General features: G+C 62.4%; 2 protein-coding genes across 2 annotated transcripts; both read right to left on the bottom strand.

The window, feature by feature from the left end:
* Positions 1–3340: 3340 nt before the first annotated feature.
* LOC130602194 (inhibin beta E chain-like) lies at positions 3341–5767 on the bottom strand. Its single transcript, XM_057414820.1, has 2 exons — positions 5410–5767; positions 3341–4644 (listed from the first exon to the last, which is right to left on the bottom strand). Exons 1-2 carry the CDS (start codon positions 5720–5722, stop codon positions 3887–3889), a joined length of 1071 nt encoding a protein of 356 aa, XP_057270803.1. The 5' UTR covers positions 5723–5767; the 3' UTR covers positions 3341–3886.
* A 5647-nt stretch (positions 5768–11414) lies between these two features.
* INHBC (inhibin subunit beta C) lies at positions 11415–13457 on the bottom strand. Its single transcript, XM_057414823.1, has 2 exons — positions 13024–13457; positions 11415–12283 (listed from the first exon to the last, which is right to left on the bottom strand). The coding sequence occupies exons 1-2, from the start codon at positions 13364–13366 to the stop codon at positions 11541–11543; spliced, it is 1086 nt and encodes a 361-aa protein (XP_057270806.1). The 5' UTR covers positions 13367–13457; the 3' UTR covers positions 11415–11540.
* Between the last annotated feature and the right edge of the window lie 260 nt (positions 13458–13717).

Genomic DNA, 13717 nt, shown 5'->3' with positions numbered 1-13717 from the left:
CTAGTCATAACAAAAACCCTAACATTAACCCTAACCCTAACTAACAGTAACCCAAAACATAACCCAAACCGTAACCCAAAACCTAAACCTAACCCTAACACAAACCCTGACACTAAACCAAACCCTAACCCTAACCATAACCATAAACCTAACCCTACCCCGAAACCTAACGCAAACCCAAACCCGAAAACTAACCCTAACGCAAACCCAAACCCTAACCCTAACCCTAACCCAAACCCAAACACTAAACCTAACCCTAACACAAACCCTGACACTAAACCAAACCCTAACGCTAACCATAACCATAAACCGAAACATACCCCTAAACCTAACGAAAACCCAAAGCCGAAACCTAACCCTAACACAAACCCTGACACTAAACCAAACCCTAACGCTAACCATAACCATAAACCTAACCCTACCCCTAAACCTAACGAAAACCCAAAGCCGAAACCTAACCCTAACGCAAACCCAAACCCTAACCCTAACCCTAACCCTAACCCAAACCCAAACCCTAACCCTAACCCCAACCATAACCCTAACCCTAACCCTAACCCTAACCCAAACCCTAACCCTAACCCTAACCCAAACCCTAACCCTAACCCTAATCCTAGCCCTCACACTCGGCCTGCGGGAGCACGGGCAGCAGCAGCGGCTGGGGCAGGGACCGGGCTGGGTGCGGCGGCTCAGGGCAGCGCCTCCTGGTGGCGAGCGGGAGATCAGCATCCTCCTTGCAGCCGTTCCCCCCGGTCCTCTCCTGCGAACCCTGGTCCCTCCTTGCTCTGCCTCTTCCCAAGGGCTCCCGCGGGCACAGAGCCTGCTAGGAGGGAGCTCCTGCCCTATCCTGTGCGTGCTCAGCTCCCCCGGTGATCCCGGATACACTTCATGTAGGGACATGGCTGTTCTCACCCTACCCCAGTGCTCAACTCCTCCTCCCGGCTTCATCCTGCTTTCCGCGATGACACTGCTGTGTCGTGCGACCCTCGAAGGGGAGGGGAGCTGTACCATGCACCCAGCCTGTCCTCAGAGCCTCTTAGCAGGATTACCCCTGCTGTAGGCACTATGCCTTGCATTAGCCTGTCCTCCCCATAACCCTGTGTGTCATCACGCACTGCAGGCGTGAACCCATAGCTTCACAGCATGAACCCATAGCACATCTCTAGGAAAACACCATCTCCATTGCCTGCATGGGACCTCCAGTGAGGAAGATTCAAGAGACACCCCTCCATCCACTGGCACAAGGGGAGAACAGCTACAGGCGCCCCCAGGATGCTCCAATAGATGGAGTCCCATCCATCAGCCCTGGGAGAGGGCCAGGGTGCTGGGTGCAGGTGAAAGGCATTGCCTGCATCTCCGTTTTGTAATAGGTGTAAGCAGCTCAGCAGATTTACTCTTGAGCTGAGTGTGACCCCTGCTAAGCTGGCAGGAAAGGCCCACTGGGCACTGGGGATGCTGTGGGGCCAGCCCTGCCACCCTCCTGGGGTCTGGGGGCTTGCCCCAGGACCATCCACCTCTTCCATCCTCATGGCCAGGCAGGCCCAGGTCCGTTTTGCCCCCAGCTTTGAGCCCCTGGGGTTCAAACAACACTTGGGTAGCTCCCTACCAGCGACTCCCCCCCTCCAGCTGCCACGTCCCCCACCCCAGCACTAATCTTGACCTCCTGTTTAGGAAAGTTAAAGCGGCTCAGAGCAGGGCCAGATGATCACCCAGATTAAGGACTTAATGGGAGCACCGCAACCAGCTCAGCACCTCAGCTCGGGGCTGGTGGGTCAGCGTGTCAGTGTGTCAGTGAGTCAGCACATCACGCACACGCATGTGAACAGCCTCCCCTCCTATATGTGCACGCGTATAGGAACATAAATTCACTGCGACGTGAAGATGCTGTGCTGCTGGCGGAGGAAAATAGGGTGTCTGGTGTCTTCGTGGGAGGCCTCCCTGGCCGCCCGGCCCCACAGTTTCACTGGGGCGATGCTATGGAGAGGGGGAGCAGGGATTGTAAAGACACAACACACGTCCCCATGCACTCACCCAAAATCCACCCCTGCTGCTCTCAGCGCATCCATAGCAGCACACAGCCACCAACAAGGTGCCAGCAGCACACGTGCTGGGGCTGGGGGAGCACCCGGCAGGCTGAGGCATCCTGCCAGTGCCTTATCCCTAGAGGTGGAGGTCTTTTGGGGAGGGTGGGCGATGGCCATGCTGCCCCCACAGCCTGGGGGGTGCCCGCTGGGGCCGGCTGATGAAAGCTGCCCTTTGTCCGCTTGCAGGGCACAGCACAGGGCCAAGCTGGGAAAGCGAGTGGGTTTGTCCCGAGATGAAACGGCCCCAAACTGAGCTTTGAGCGGGCCCTTACGCAACAAGGACCTGGGATCTCAGAGGGATGAGCAGGGGGCATTGCCTCCCTCTCCAGCAGCATCCCACTCCGAAGGCCTCCCCATCACCCACCAGCTTGGGCATTGCCAGGCTCTGCCACTGAGACCGGGGCTCATTGGGTGGTGTTTAGGGAAGCATGTGTGAGGGGATGAGGGAGGTCAGTGGGGTATGGGTAGATACAATCTCTGCTGTTTGCAGTGGGGACACAGGATTTGGGGGGGGGGCTGTGGTTCGTCCTTTGAGGTCACTCAAGCTGGTCAATAACTGTGAGCTTGGTTCAGGATTGATGCTGGTAGGGAACAGCGTTTTCAGGTTGGGCAGTATCTGCCCTGCTGAGAAACACTCCTTTGATGCTCATGTCACAGCCCCGGTGAGGTGGTACCCAGCCCCCAGCCCCTGTCCTATCCCCCCCTCTTTCATCCACCCCAGCCCCAGAGCCAGGAGTTGGAGCTTCGAGCCAAGCAGGACCCTTTCCCCCACCCCATTGCCACAAGTGGTGCCAGGAGGAAGGAGTCGGAGCCCGGATGTTGCATTTCCACCCATTTATTTGGGAAGCTGCACCGAGGTATTAAAATAAATTAAAAGCACAGAGCATGCGGACGCATCCACGCGTTAGTATCGGGAAGGCCAGGGCAGAGAGGTGGATAGAGAGGATGGAGCACCAGGGAGTCCCAACAGCCACAGAAACCTCTACCATAGAAACAGTGATAGGTGCAAAACGAGAGGTACAAGTACAAATCTGTACCTTTAGTATGGTCTTAGAGGCAGAGCGTGAGTCAAACCTCCTTGTGTGGCACTAGGCTGGAAGAGACCTGCCTGGGAGGGTGGGCAGCAGGGAAGGAAAGCACAGATGCCAGGGAAATGGATAGGGAAATACAGAGGACCTGGTCAGGAGGCAAGGTAACCCTCCATCGTGCCCAGTCACTGCCGTTTGGGGGTCCTTGACAAAGTCACCCCCCCCCCCCCATCCTATTCCTCCGGGGCTGTTATTTGTGCCCGATTCCACCCATCCCAAACACCAGGCCCAAAGGTGATGCAGGAAGCTTCGTTGCAGCAGGGGGGAAGAGCGGAGCTGCCTCTCATCCTCCAGTTTCCCACTTGGAGGAAAGAGACCCATTCCCGCTTTCCCCTCTGCTCTCAAGGAGGCTGAGTCCCACAGTGTCACCAGCCGCTCTGAATGTGAGCAAAGACGGGGTCCCTCACCCCATAGACCGAAATGTGGGGTCAGCTTGGGAGCGAGGGGTGCTGCCAGTCAGAGCAGGGATGCTCAGAGCCACCAATCACCCCCAGCTCACGCTGAGCAGCCTGATGCAGCCTTGGCTGTGCCCTATGTGACTCCAGGTTCTCTTTGGAGACTCCCTGCTCCCTCCGATGAGACCTTCTCCCTCCCTCCCAGCCTTTCCAAAGGAGTCCATTGCTCCACAGCCTGACCTCAAGGGAGCTTTCCATCTTTTCCCCCGCCCTAAAGAGACAGTCCTGGAGAAGGGGGGTACCCAGCACAGCTCCCTCAGCCCTAGCTACAGCCACAGGCATCAACGATCATGTCAGGGATGTCAGTCTTGACGATGTTGCTGTTGCGATCGAAGTAGAGGACAGAGAGCGGCCGGCGCCGTGTGGGCACGCAGCAAGAGTGCCCCGATGCCTGGACGTTGTTGGCTTTGACGAGGTTGAAGACGGCTGTATGGAAAGAAGAGGCCATCCCAGGGCTGCCGGCCACGTGTAGGGGGCACTGGCCCACGCAGTAGTTTATCTGGTAGCCCTCAGGCTTGATGATCCAGTCATTCCAACCGATGTCTCGGAAATCCACGTAGTAGTCCTTGCGGCAGCAGAGGTTGGAGTTCTGGCTGCAGCGGAGGCTGCGCTTGGCCACGTGGTGACCCGCTTCTCTCACCTTTGCTTTGGCCACCAAGAAGGGCTGGTGGGACCAGCTGCCGTTGACTATTGCCATATCAGCCCCATCCCCGCGGCTTTCCAGTTCCAGGCGCAGGGTCCTCTGCTCTCCCCCAAAGAAGCCCCGCAGGGCAGGCAGGAGGGTGAAGGCGTGCCAGCCGCTGCCCCGCGCGCTCAGGTGCTTCTCACTCAGCAGCGTGCGGTTGCCCCCCACCAGATCCCCTTCCCCAGCAGCCAGGAAGATCCGCAGGGTGAGGCTGGCTACCGGCTCCCGGCGGACTCGGAGGTAGAGCCAGAGCTGAGCCTGCAGGATGTGAACGTCCTGGTCCTGCGTGCGGCTGAACTGGAACTGCAGCCCCAGGCGAGAGGGAGATGTGGTCTCTGAGGGCAGAAAGGAGGAAGGAGGTGAATGCTGCGGGATGCAGGGAAGGTGAGGCTGCACCACCACCCTGCACATCAAAGCCGATCTCTTTCAGGTTCTTTACAGGAAAGCCCTAAGAACTTCCCTCCTCCAATGGAGCTCGCGGTCTTTCCCTTTACTTTCCTTGGGGATGCTAACCAGAGCAGGGTGGTGTTGGAATGGGGGACTGTCTCATCCTGCCTGGCAGAATGGGCGTAGAGGGGGTACCCAGCCCTTCCCCTTTCCCAGAACCACAGGATGGGCAAAGCTGGAAGGGACCACCGTGGTCACCTTGCCCGGACACCCTCAAGCAGGGTCACCCTCAGCGCTGCTGCACGCTGCAGAGCATTTCCAGCCCCAGCACCCCCGAGCTGGTCCTTGCAGTGTCCAAGTCCACCTTCGGAGGGTCTCAGGCACCTCGGCTTGCACCCATCCCTCAAGGGAGGGGACCGGCATCGCAGCAGCTCTGGTGTGCGGTCCCACCTGCCTAATGCGGGAGCAAGAGGAGCCGCTCCTCCTCCTCCTCGCGGCTGAGCCTCCCTGTGCATCCGCAGCACGGGGAAGTCACGGCGCACTCCGGGCGCCTTAATTAAGGACTTCATCACCTCGCACTGCGAGGGGTGGGTGCCCAGGGCCCCGGCCTCGGGGGCTGCGCATCCCCGCGGGCTCCCCTCGCAACCCGGTTCGGCACCGGGCTCAGCCCGGCGCTCCCCAGCCCCGTCGGGGGCCGCGGGGACGGTGCCCACCTGGCTGCGCGAAGCTGATGATCTCGTAGCCCTGCTCCTCGCCGCCGCCGTCGTCGTCGTCGGGGCCCCGGCGGGTGCTGCCCGCCTGCAGCCGCCGCAGGGCGCGGGCCACGGCGGCGCGGGGCACGGCGTGAACGAGCCGCGGCCGCTCCCGGAGCCGCAGCTTCTCCAGCAGCTGCCGCTTGGCCACTTCCTCCAGCAGCCGCCGCTCGGCTCCCGCCGCACACGACGGGCAGCGAGGCTCGGCCGCCGCCGCGCACAGCACCGCCGACAGCAGCAGCAGCAGCCACGGCCCCGCGCCGCGCGTCGCCATCCGCACCGACGGGACGGACCGGGCCGGCACCGGGAGTGGCGCGGCGCGGCCCGCCCGCTTTGGGCACCTGCGGCCGGGGGCGGGCCCGGCGCCCCCCCGCCATTGGCCGGCTCTGCTGCCTGTCCCGTCCCGTCGGGCCGCGGCCGGGGCGGGGGATTACTGGGATTAGCCCCCCCCTGCCCGCATCCCCCATTCCCCCCGCAGCGGAGGCGGGCGGTGAACGGCCCCGCTGCCCCGGGGACCACCCCCCCCCCCCTCCTGCTGTGTGCGCACATCGGGAGCTGTCCCGCACCACACCAGAGCGGGTACCGAAGGGGGGGGGCACACACGGGAAGCTGCGCATGGGGGGCTTCAACTGGGTGTGTGCAAACGGTGGGACCTGCCGAGGCGGGTGCCCATGCGTGTGCGGGGGGGCTCTGCTGGCCTGCAGCTCGCCCCAGCTCCCGGAGCATCCCTGCCAGACCCAAAACCTGCAGGAAGCAAGGCGGGGGCCGATCCTGGCCGGGTGGAGGAGCGCGAGCAGCGGAGCATCCTGCGGGATGGATCCCAGCCTCGCCTGGAACCCACAGCCCTGCCCCATAGCCCGTGCATTGCACTTGCACCCCCTTGGCCTCCCAGCAGGGCCAGTCCCTAACTTGCTGATGGAGGACAAAGCAGGGATTAAGGCAGTCCCCCTGCTGACCCCTGCAGCTCCCTGGGGACACTTCCTATCTGTGAGCGTTGTTACTCCTGCCGTGTGATGAGTTTGGGAGTCTGAGCCTGTCCCTTGGGCTGCCTGGTCCAGCCTCAGCCCAGGACAGAGCTGGGCAGGCCCAGGAGGTTGTCTGCTGCACCCGCTGCTCCCCACAAGTTATAACGGACACTTGTGTCTACGGAGGGCTCATGACTTGGCCTGAAGATGTTCACATCAGCCTCAAGGTGTTCTCTGCACCTCAGCCCCTGATGCTGTGCACAAGCCCGAGCCAGGGCTGAGGCCTGGAGAAGCCTCCCAAAGGTGCTGCAAGGAGCCACGTTGCTGAGGGTGTGGGAGAGCCCAGTGCTCCTGTGCCAGAGCTGGGAACTCGGAGTGCAGTGGGAACCTGAAGCCCAGCCAGCCCTGCAGGCATGTCCTGTGCCCACTGTGCCATGCAGCACTGACCCCAAGGTCTTGACCACACAGAGCCCCTGGCCAAGCACAGAGGTGACAGGTAAACAGTGGGCTGTCTGGGAAAAAGCACCCACCGGAGATGATGCAACCGTGGTGCAAGGGCCAAAGTTCTCAGCTGGCCGGGCCTGCTGGCAGCTCCCAGAATAGCCCAGGAATGTCAACAAGGAGGAAAGAGTGGGCACAGCTTGGCCTGAAAGCAGAGCTCCCATAGGGCCTGGGAGCCCCGGCTGCAGGCAGCAGCACGCAGGCAGCAGCGGGACCGAGCAGCCGCCGGCGCGCAGGGCACGGTACCCGCTCGCAGGGCGCACATCTGCCCGCACAGATGTTTCGTGGTGCGCGCACATCTGCACGCTTCCTTGCAAACGCACCGTCAGCCCCATCCCAAGTACTTGGATACGTGCTCTGTCTGCAGAGGTTCTCTACACATTGACTCCTGTGCCTTTTATTCCACGTTCCTGTACTGGAAGTGGAGTGGTTCCTTTCTGGCTCTTAGGGTACATTCCCCATGGAAAATTTGACTTCCACCCATGGGAGGAACTAGGTCCCCCCCATGGTGCTCTCTCCACGTGCAGCAAGCCAGAGGGAGCCCCAGGCTGCATTGCTGAGTGGCACTGGTCCGGGGGGCATTAAAACCTCTGTGTCACCACCACCTCGCAGCAGCCATGCCACAGCTTCACACATGCAGGGAGGGGAAACCGAAGCACGATGCTGTGCTGAATTCCTCCTTCCCTGGCACATCCACAGCACAAAACAGGAGGCAAAGATCTGTGGCAGAAAGGGTGAATTACTCCCGAGCCCATCGCGCTTTCCAGGCTGCAGGGCAGGGTCTCCCCAAAGGGATTAATCCTTCTAACCCTTCCAGATCCCTCTGCACTGTCCAGCACCCCAATGCTGCCACCACAAACCCCATTCCACCTCCAGCTTAGCAAGAGCATCTGAGCCGCTGCCCCCTCCCACTGCAGCTGTGTGTGTCGTGTCCCCCCCCCGCGCACTCTGGCCCATGGGATGTAGGCCAGGGGTCAGCACGGAGCCGTGAGTGGTTCTTGCACCCATTGCATAAGTGTGTTGTTGATTAAACGGTTCCCAGAAAGTGAAGCCCAGCGACCAACCTGACCAAAATACCCCCTCGGGTCCCCCCCCAGGCCCAGCACTTGCTGCACACATGGTTTATGGGCTGCCGACCTCGTGTCCGGTGAAGGCAAACGTGGCACCTGACAACCTGCCCTAGAGGTGGATGAAGCAGGAACACCCTGTCCCCCCCAAGAGCTCATGCACCAGCATCTGAGTACGGCTTCTGCCTCGGTGCCCATTCCCATGCGGCTCCGCCACCGATGCCGGCCACGAAAGAGCCAAACTCGGGCGCTGTTCCCGGTACAGGCATGGAAAAGCTTCCTCCTCGCCGGCCCCTCTCCCGCGGGGCAGCACCAGGCTGGGGTCAGGGCAGCAGCCGTCGGGGCTGCACGGGTGGAGGCACCTTGGGGCCAGCGCAGAGAGGGAAGGGAGGGCTGGAGCCGCAGGGCTGGTCCGGCCGGGGTCCGGCCGTGGGAAGGGAACGAGGCCAGGGCTCCCGGCCAGGGAGGGCAGGAGCAGGTCGGCGGCCCCGCTTCCATGGGCGCCCGCTGCACCGGCCGGGGGCAGCGGGGCGATGGAGCGGCCCGGCCCGGCCCCGCGGGGTGCCGCAGCCCCCCCCAGCCCGCGGGCGCCACCCGGCGGTCAGAGGCAGCGCCGCACGCCGGGACCGCGGGGCCGGAGCTGGGGGCGACGAGCGCCCTTAGGGGCAGCCCTTAGGGATGGGGCAGGGGGCGACGAGGTCCCCCCCCTCCCCCGGGGAAGCGGCTCCTGGCACCAGCCGGGCAGAGGATGCACAGCGGGGATGAGCTGGAAAGCGCCCGTGGGACTGGAAATTAAACATTAATGGTTCTCAAGGCAACAGCGGGGGGTGCAGGAATTCCCACCCCTCCCGGAGAGCCGGGCCCTGCCAAGGGACGCCCTGGCGCAGCGCACTCGGACCTTTGCTTCAGGCTCTGTTGATACTGGCAGAGGCTCCTTGCAGGCGCCACCGGCGGCAGTGGCACATCTCCATCGCCTCCCGGCACGGAGGCTGCAGAAATGGGACCTTGCTGTGCCCTCCCTGTCAGATCTGGCACGGGCCAAGGGCGCAATCCCGGTGCTAGGTCGATGCTGCCTGCACCAGGCCAGGCTGGGGGGCTGCAGGCGGGATCCCCATCACTCTTACTGGTCTCAGTGGGACCGGTACAACAGCATGTCATGGCGGCTGGGCGTGAGTGAGACCCCCACCTCCAAAGCCCCCTGAGCACCCAGGGAACCCCAGAAGAAGTGTGGTGGAGAGGGGACACCATGATGTGAGCACTACCCTCATCCCCTCTTCTCCCACCAGTGATGGAAGAGTGGATGCCCAGCGGGAAGTTGCACCCTGCTGCTCTCAGGGCTCCTGTTCTGCTCCCTGAGGAGCCTGACTTGGTTCTCTGCCTTCATGCTTACACCGAGGTTACTCTTGTTGATGAAGAAGACTTGCAAAGTAAGCCCAGGCTGCGCTGAGCCCCACAGAGAGGGCTTTTCCATGCGCAGCTTTGCTAGGGATAAAAACCATAGCTCCTGCCTGGGCCACCAGCAGTGGGAGCATCCCCTCTATGCTGGGGACCCGTGCCCTTTGCCAGCCCCATGGGCTGTGCCTGGCTCCAGGGGGATTGCCCTTCCTTGGCTGTACCCTCCTTGCCCTGTGGTGTTCCCCAGTGGAAGTCTCCTTGAGATTCCTGAACCTCAGCCACGCTTGCCCCCGTTTTCCATGGGAGCAGGACAAGCCGCACGCATGGAGAAGAGGGCCTGTGTGAGGTGTCCCTGCCTAGGGCAAGGGGTGGGAACTGGATGATCCTGAGGTCCTTTCCAACCCAAACCATTCTGTGGTTCCAGGATTCAGCTCAGGGGCTCAGGCTTGTGCTCCCGTGCACTGAGGCACCTGTAGGGTCACAGGGCCGAGCTAACAGCTCCTCTGCCCCTTCATTCAGCCCCTTTATGCCCATGCTCGCTGCAGCCCAGCTCAGCACCAGCCCCAGGACAGCTGTTTGTTCGATAAATACAGATAGCGAAAAGAAGCACTGGGAAAAAGAGGGGGGGAAAAAAGGAAAAATCACTAAAGACCAAACCCTCTTTGGGTTTGCGCAAGCAGCCTTGGGTCCCAGACAGTATCGATCCCAGCGCCTTCCACGCTGCCTGCCCAGCAGCTGGGTCAGCAGGAACCCTCCAGGTCCGGGTCCTGGAGGTCTGGAAGCCTGGATCTCGGGATGGTGCCTGCTGATGGGGAGATGCGGGTCCCCGCTCCAGCACAGGGCTCAGAGCGAGCGCCTGCCTCCCGTGGGTACCCCCTGTTCCCTGCTAGCGGTTGCTCCATCCCTGCTCAAGGTTTCCTCTTGTCAATGTGCATCCCGGCTCTGCTCCAACTGGAGCTGCTCACGGCTCCAACCAGCCCGGCCTGATCCTGGGGCAGGACATGAGATGTCAAGCTGTCCTTCAAGCCAGATGGAGGAGGTCTGACTCTGCCCTCTTCCAGCTGCCAACCCTCTTCTCACCTGGTTCAGTTCTGTCTCCAGCCTCTGTGCTGGGGTGATCGGTGGCCCCCAGCACCGCAGTTACCCAGCTCCATGCCCTCATGAGCCTCTCTCTCTCACCACCAGCACCCTCTCCCTGCTTTTTCAGCCCTCACACATGGAGGGGACACATGGGAAGCCATGGAGAAACCCTAACAGCAGATTACACAATGGGCCGATGTGTCAGAGCCGCCCTTTGCCCCCAGCTCTCACGGCATTGACATGCCCCACAGCCAGGCTGGCAAGGGGCAGCGAAGGGGGTGGCTGCCCTGGGCTGTGGGCCAGAGGCTGCTCTGCAGTGAGGGAGCTGGCAATGGGCTGTAGGTAAAGGTGGGGGTCCTGGGTGGCTCTGGTGGTCCTGCCTGGCAGTCGCTATCCTCTTTAAACGGGTGAAAAGCCGCTCCATTTGGTCCTGACTTAGGACAAGAATGACCAAACACAGCCAGTTCTGGTAGAAGGGAAGATTCTGCCCAAGCAAGGAATCTGCCCTAGAGCACATCCAGCCCCTGGCACCCTCGGGAGAGGTGGAAGATGGGCCGGCTAACAACAGGGCACACACATTACATGTGCACATGCCGCGGCTGGGAGTCTTTTATTGAATACCAGGTAGCCAGGATGTTACCAGTGATGCTGAGCAGTGGGGCTCCAGGGATGGGCTCACCCCTCCGCCCTGGCCATCCCCCAGCATCTTTTCAGCTTCTACCTCCCCAGCACACGTTCGTGCTGCAGCGCTGAGGACTGGGACCAGCAGCAGGGCAAGTGGTGCTGTCCTGAGCCGCTCCGCAGAGCCTTGCAGGTACAAGGGTCCGGTCTCCATCGGGAGCCAGTCGCAGATGGCTCAAGAGCAGAGAGGAATCCGTGGACAAATCTGCAGGGGGAAAGGAGCTGTGTGGGAGGTGAGGGAGGAGAGGACTTGCAGATTCAGCATCACCCTTCAGGAGGAGAAAACGCTTTGGCAGGGTTCCCATCTCAGCGGCTCGCCAGGTCTTGGGTTGCCAGAAAGGGGCCAGGAGGAGGAGAGCCCTGCAGAGCACAGGTCCTGTCCTCCTGCCTCCCCATGCCCAGGTCAGGTACAACCACAGGCATCAACGATCATGTCGGGGATGTCGGTCTTGACGATGTTGCTGTCCCGATCATAGTAGAGCAGAGAGAGGGGACGACGCTGCGTGGGGACACAGCAGGAGTCCACGGCTGCGTCCGCGTTGTTGGCTTTGATGAGGTTGAGGACAGCCGTGTGGAAGGAGGCAGCAAGGCCAGGGATGCCCGCCACGTGCAGGGGACAGAGCCCTGCGCAGTAGTTCATGTGGTAACCCTCGGGCTGGATGATCCAGTCCTCCCAGCCGATCTCCTTGAAGTCCACAAAGAATTCCTGGCGGCAGCACATCTTAGAGTCCCTGCTGCAGTCAATGCCGCGCCGCTGCACCCGGTGAGGGGTCCTGGCCCGGGCTCGGGCTGCCACAAATGGCCGGTGGGAATCACTGTGGCCAGGCAGGAGGGGAGAACCCCAATCCTCCGCCGCCTCCAACTGCACAGTGAGTCTCTGACTCCCTTGGCCAAAGAGGCTCTGGACGGCCTGACCCACATCCAGCGTGGCCCAGCCAGGATGCTGCACCTCCAGCCGTGCCTCATGGACCACGGTCACGTTGAGCCCTGTCGGGTCTGGCTGCAGGAGTCGGATGGTGACGGGGTGCATCCCGGGGCCGGGATCTGCCCAGAACAAGTAGAGGGTGGCTTGCAGGATCTCAGCATCCCCAGCCAGCTCCTGGGTGAAGCGGAAATGCAGGTGGACACTGTGGGAGGTGGAGGACCCTGTGCACGGAACCGAATGAAGAGGTGAAGGGAGGAAGGCCAGCCCCAGCCCCGCTTCCCTGTGCTTGCTGCTGCTCCTCCTCCCTATGCCTTCCTCTTTTGCTAAAGGAGCAGCATCCTCCCCGTGCTGAATGCAGCAGCCCGGCTTGGTTCCATCTCCTCTGACATCCCCTTTCTCTCTCCTCTGAGGACCAGCTCTGGAGTGAAATGTGGCAGCCCACCACTTTGGGTAGGGAATGGAGACACAGCTCAGCATGGGGAGCAGACGGGCTTTGGAGACCCGAGTGAAAACACTGCAAGCTGATGGGGCATCTTCGCTTAACATCAGGTTTGGAAGAACATAGCCACAGTTAGCCCAAGTGGGGAGGGTCTGACAGAAGGAGACAACACGTTCAGATGGCGGAGCTCCTGCACCAACCTCCCCACCCCACACGTCCCATATGTAACTGAGGGGACCCTGGAGCCTCAGTGATGCTTCCCCTGCCCATGGCAAGGGGTGGCTGGTGGGGGTAAGCTCGGCACCTGGGTGCAAAGGTTCTGGACATGGAGCCTCCTATTACCAGTCCTTCCAGCAGCAGCCTGCCCGCTGGCCTGGCGTTGCTTGCAGGAGCGTGGTGCCCCTGTGCAGAGCCTGTGCGGAGGAGAAAAGCTCTCATCACCTTCCCACGGGCGAAAGCCGCCTTCCCCCTGTGCTCAGGAACCACCCCACCGTGCCCCTGAGGCGCAGGGTCTCTACAGACCTGACTCGGCAAAGCTCAAGATCTCGTATTCCTGCAGACCCAGCCCGGGATGCAGGGGAGGGACGCTGCTCTCACGGGGCATCCCAGGGGAGACGGGATCCGTGCGCTGCACACGCATCCTGCCGAGCGCCGTCAGCAGGGCCCCCCTGGCCACGGGCTGGGTGATGTTGGGTCTGCCCGGCAAGCGGAGCTTGGCGAGGATGCTCTGCTTTGCCCGAGCCATGAGGATGCGGCGCTGGGCGGCGGGGGCCAGGGCAGCCAGCCCGCAAGCCGGGCACCGGGCTCCCAGGGGAGCCGCCATCCCCAGGAGCAGCAGGAGCGGGAGAGCCACCGCTGCTGACATCTCCGGCACCGCGGGAGGGACAGCGGGCGGGCCCCCGCGGGCGGCGTTCTCCAGCGGTGCGAGGAGGCGAAGTCAAAGCGGGGCCGGGATCGCGGGGGTCAGGGGCAGCGCACGCCGCCTCCTCCCGCAGAGATGGGCTGAGCCCGGTGAGATGAACGCCCCCTTGGCCCCGCGGGAGCCTCTCCCGGGCACGGGGCAGCCCGCCCCGGCTGGGGGGGGGGGGGGGCGCTGCTGCTCTCGAGGCTCGGTCCCGGGGCCGGGGCTGTGCCCGGGGCACCCCCCGGGGGCCACCCTGGTCCCCTGCGGGCGGAGGGGTCGCGGTGCTGGGGGGGGGGTGCCCTGGCTCCGGCC

This window comes from Pezoporus wallicus, unplaced genomic scaffold (genome assembly GCF_028554395.1).
Source record: "Pezoporus wallicus isolate ANWC-B61680 ecotype Strahan unplaced genomic scaffold, APGP_CSIRO_Pwel_v1 contig_14330, whole genome shotgun sequence".
Taxonomy (NCBI): Eukaryota; Metazoa; Chordata; class Aves; order Psittaciformes; family Psittacidae; genus Pezoporus; species Pezoporus wallicus.
The sequence above is the reverse complement of the archived record's forward strand: the minus strand, read 5'-3'. Positions and strand labels throughout refer to the sequence as shown.

What these genes read in the sequence shown, in the direction of transcription:
- LOC130602194 (XM_057414820.1), bottom strand. Translation starts at nt 5,722, where the DNA reads ATGGCGACGCGCGGCGCGGGGCCGTGGCTGCTGCTGCTGCTGTCGGCG. An exon ending in CATCAGCTTCGCGCAGCCAG is followed by an intron (nt 4,645 to 5,409) that starts GTGGGCACCGTC and finishes TTCTGCCCTCAG; the next exon opens with AGACCACATCTCCCTCTCGC.
- INHBC (XM_057414823.1), bottom strand. Translation starts at nt 13,366, where the DNA reads ATGTCAGCAGCGGTGGCTCTCCCGCTCCTGCTGCTCCTGGGGATGGCG. An exon ending in CTTGAGCTTTGCCGAGTCAG is followed by an intron (nt 12,284 to 13,023) that starts GTCTGTAGAGAC and finishes TTCCGTGCACAG; the next exon opens with GGTCCTCCACCTCCCACAGT.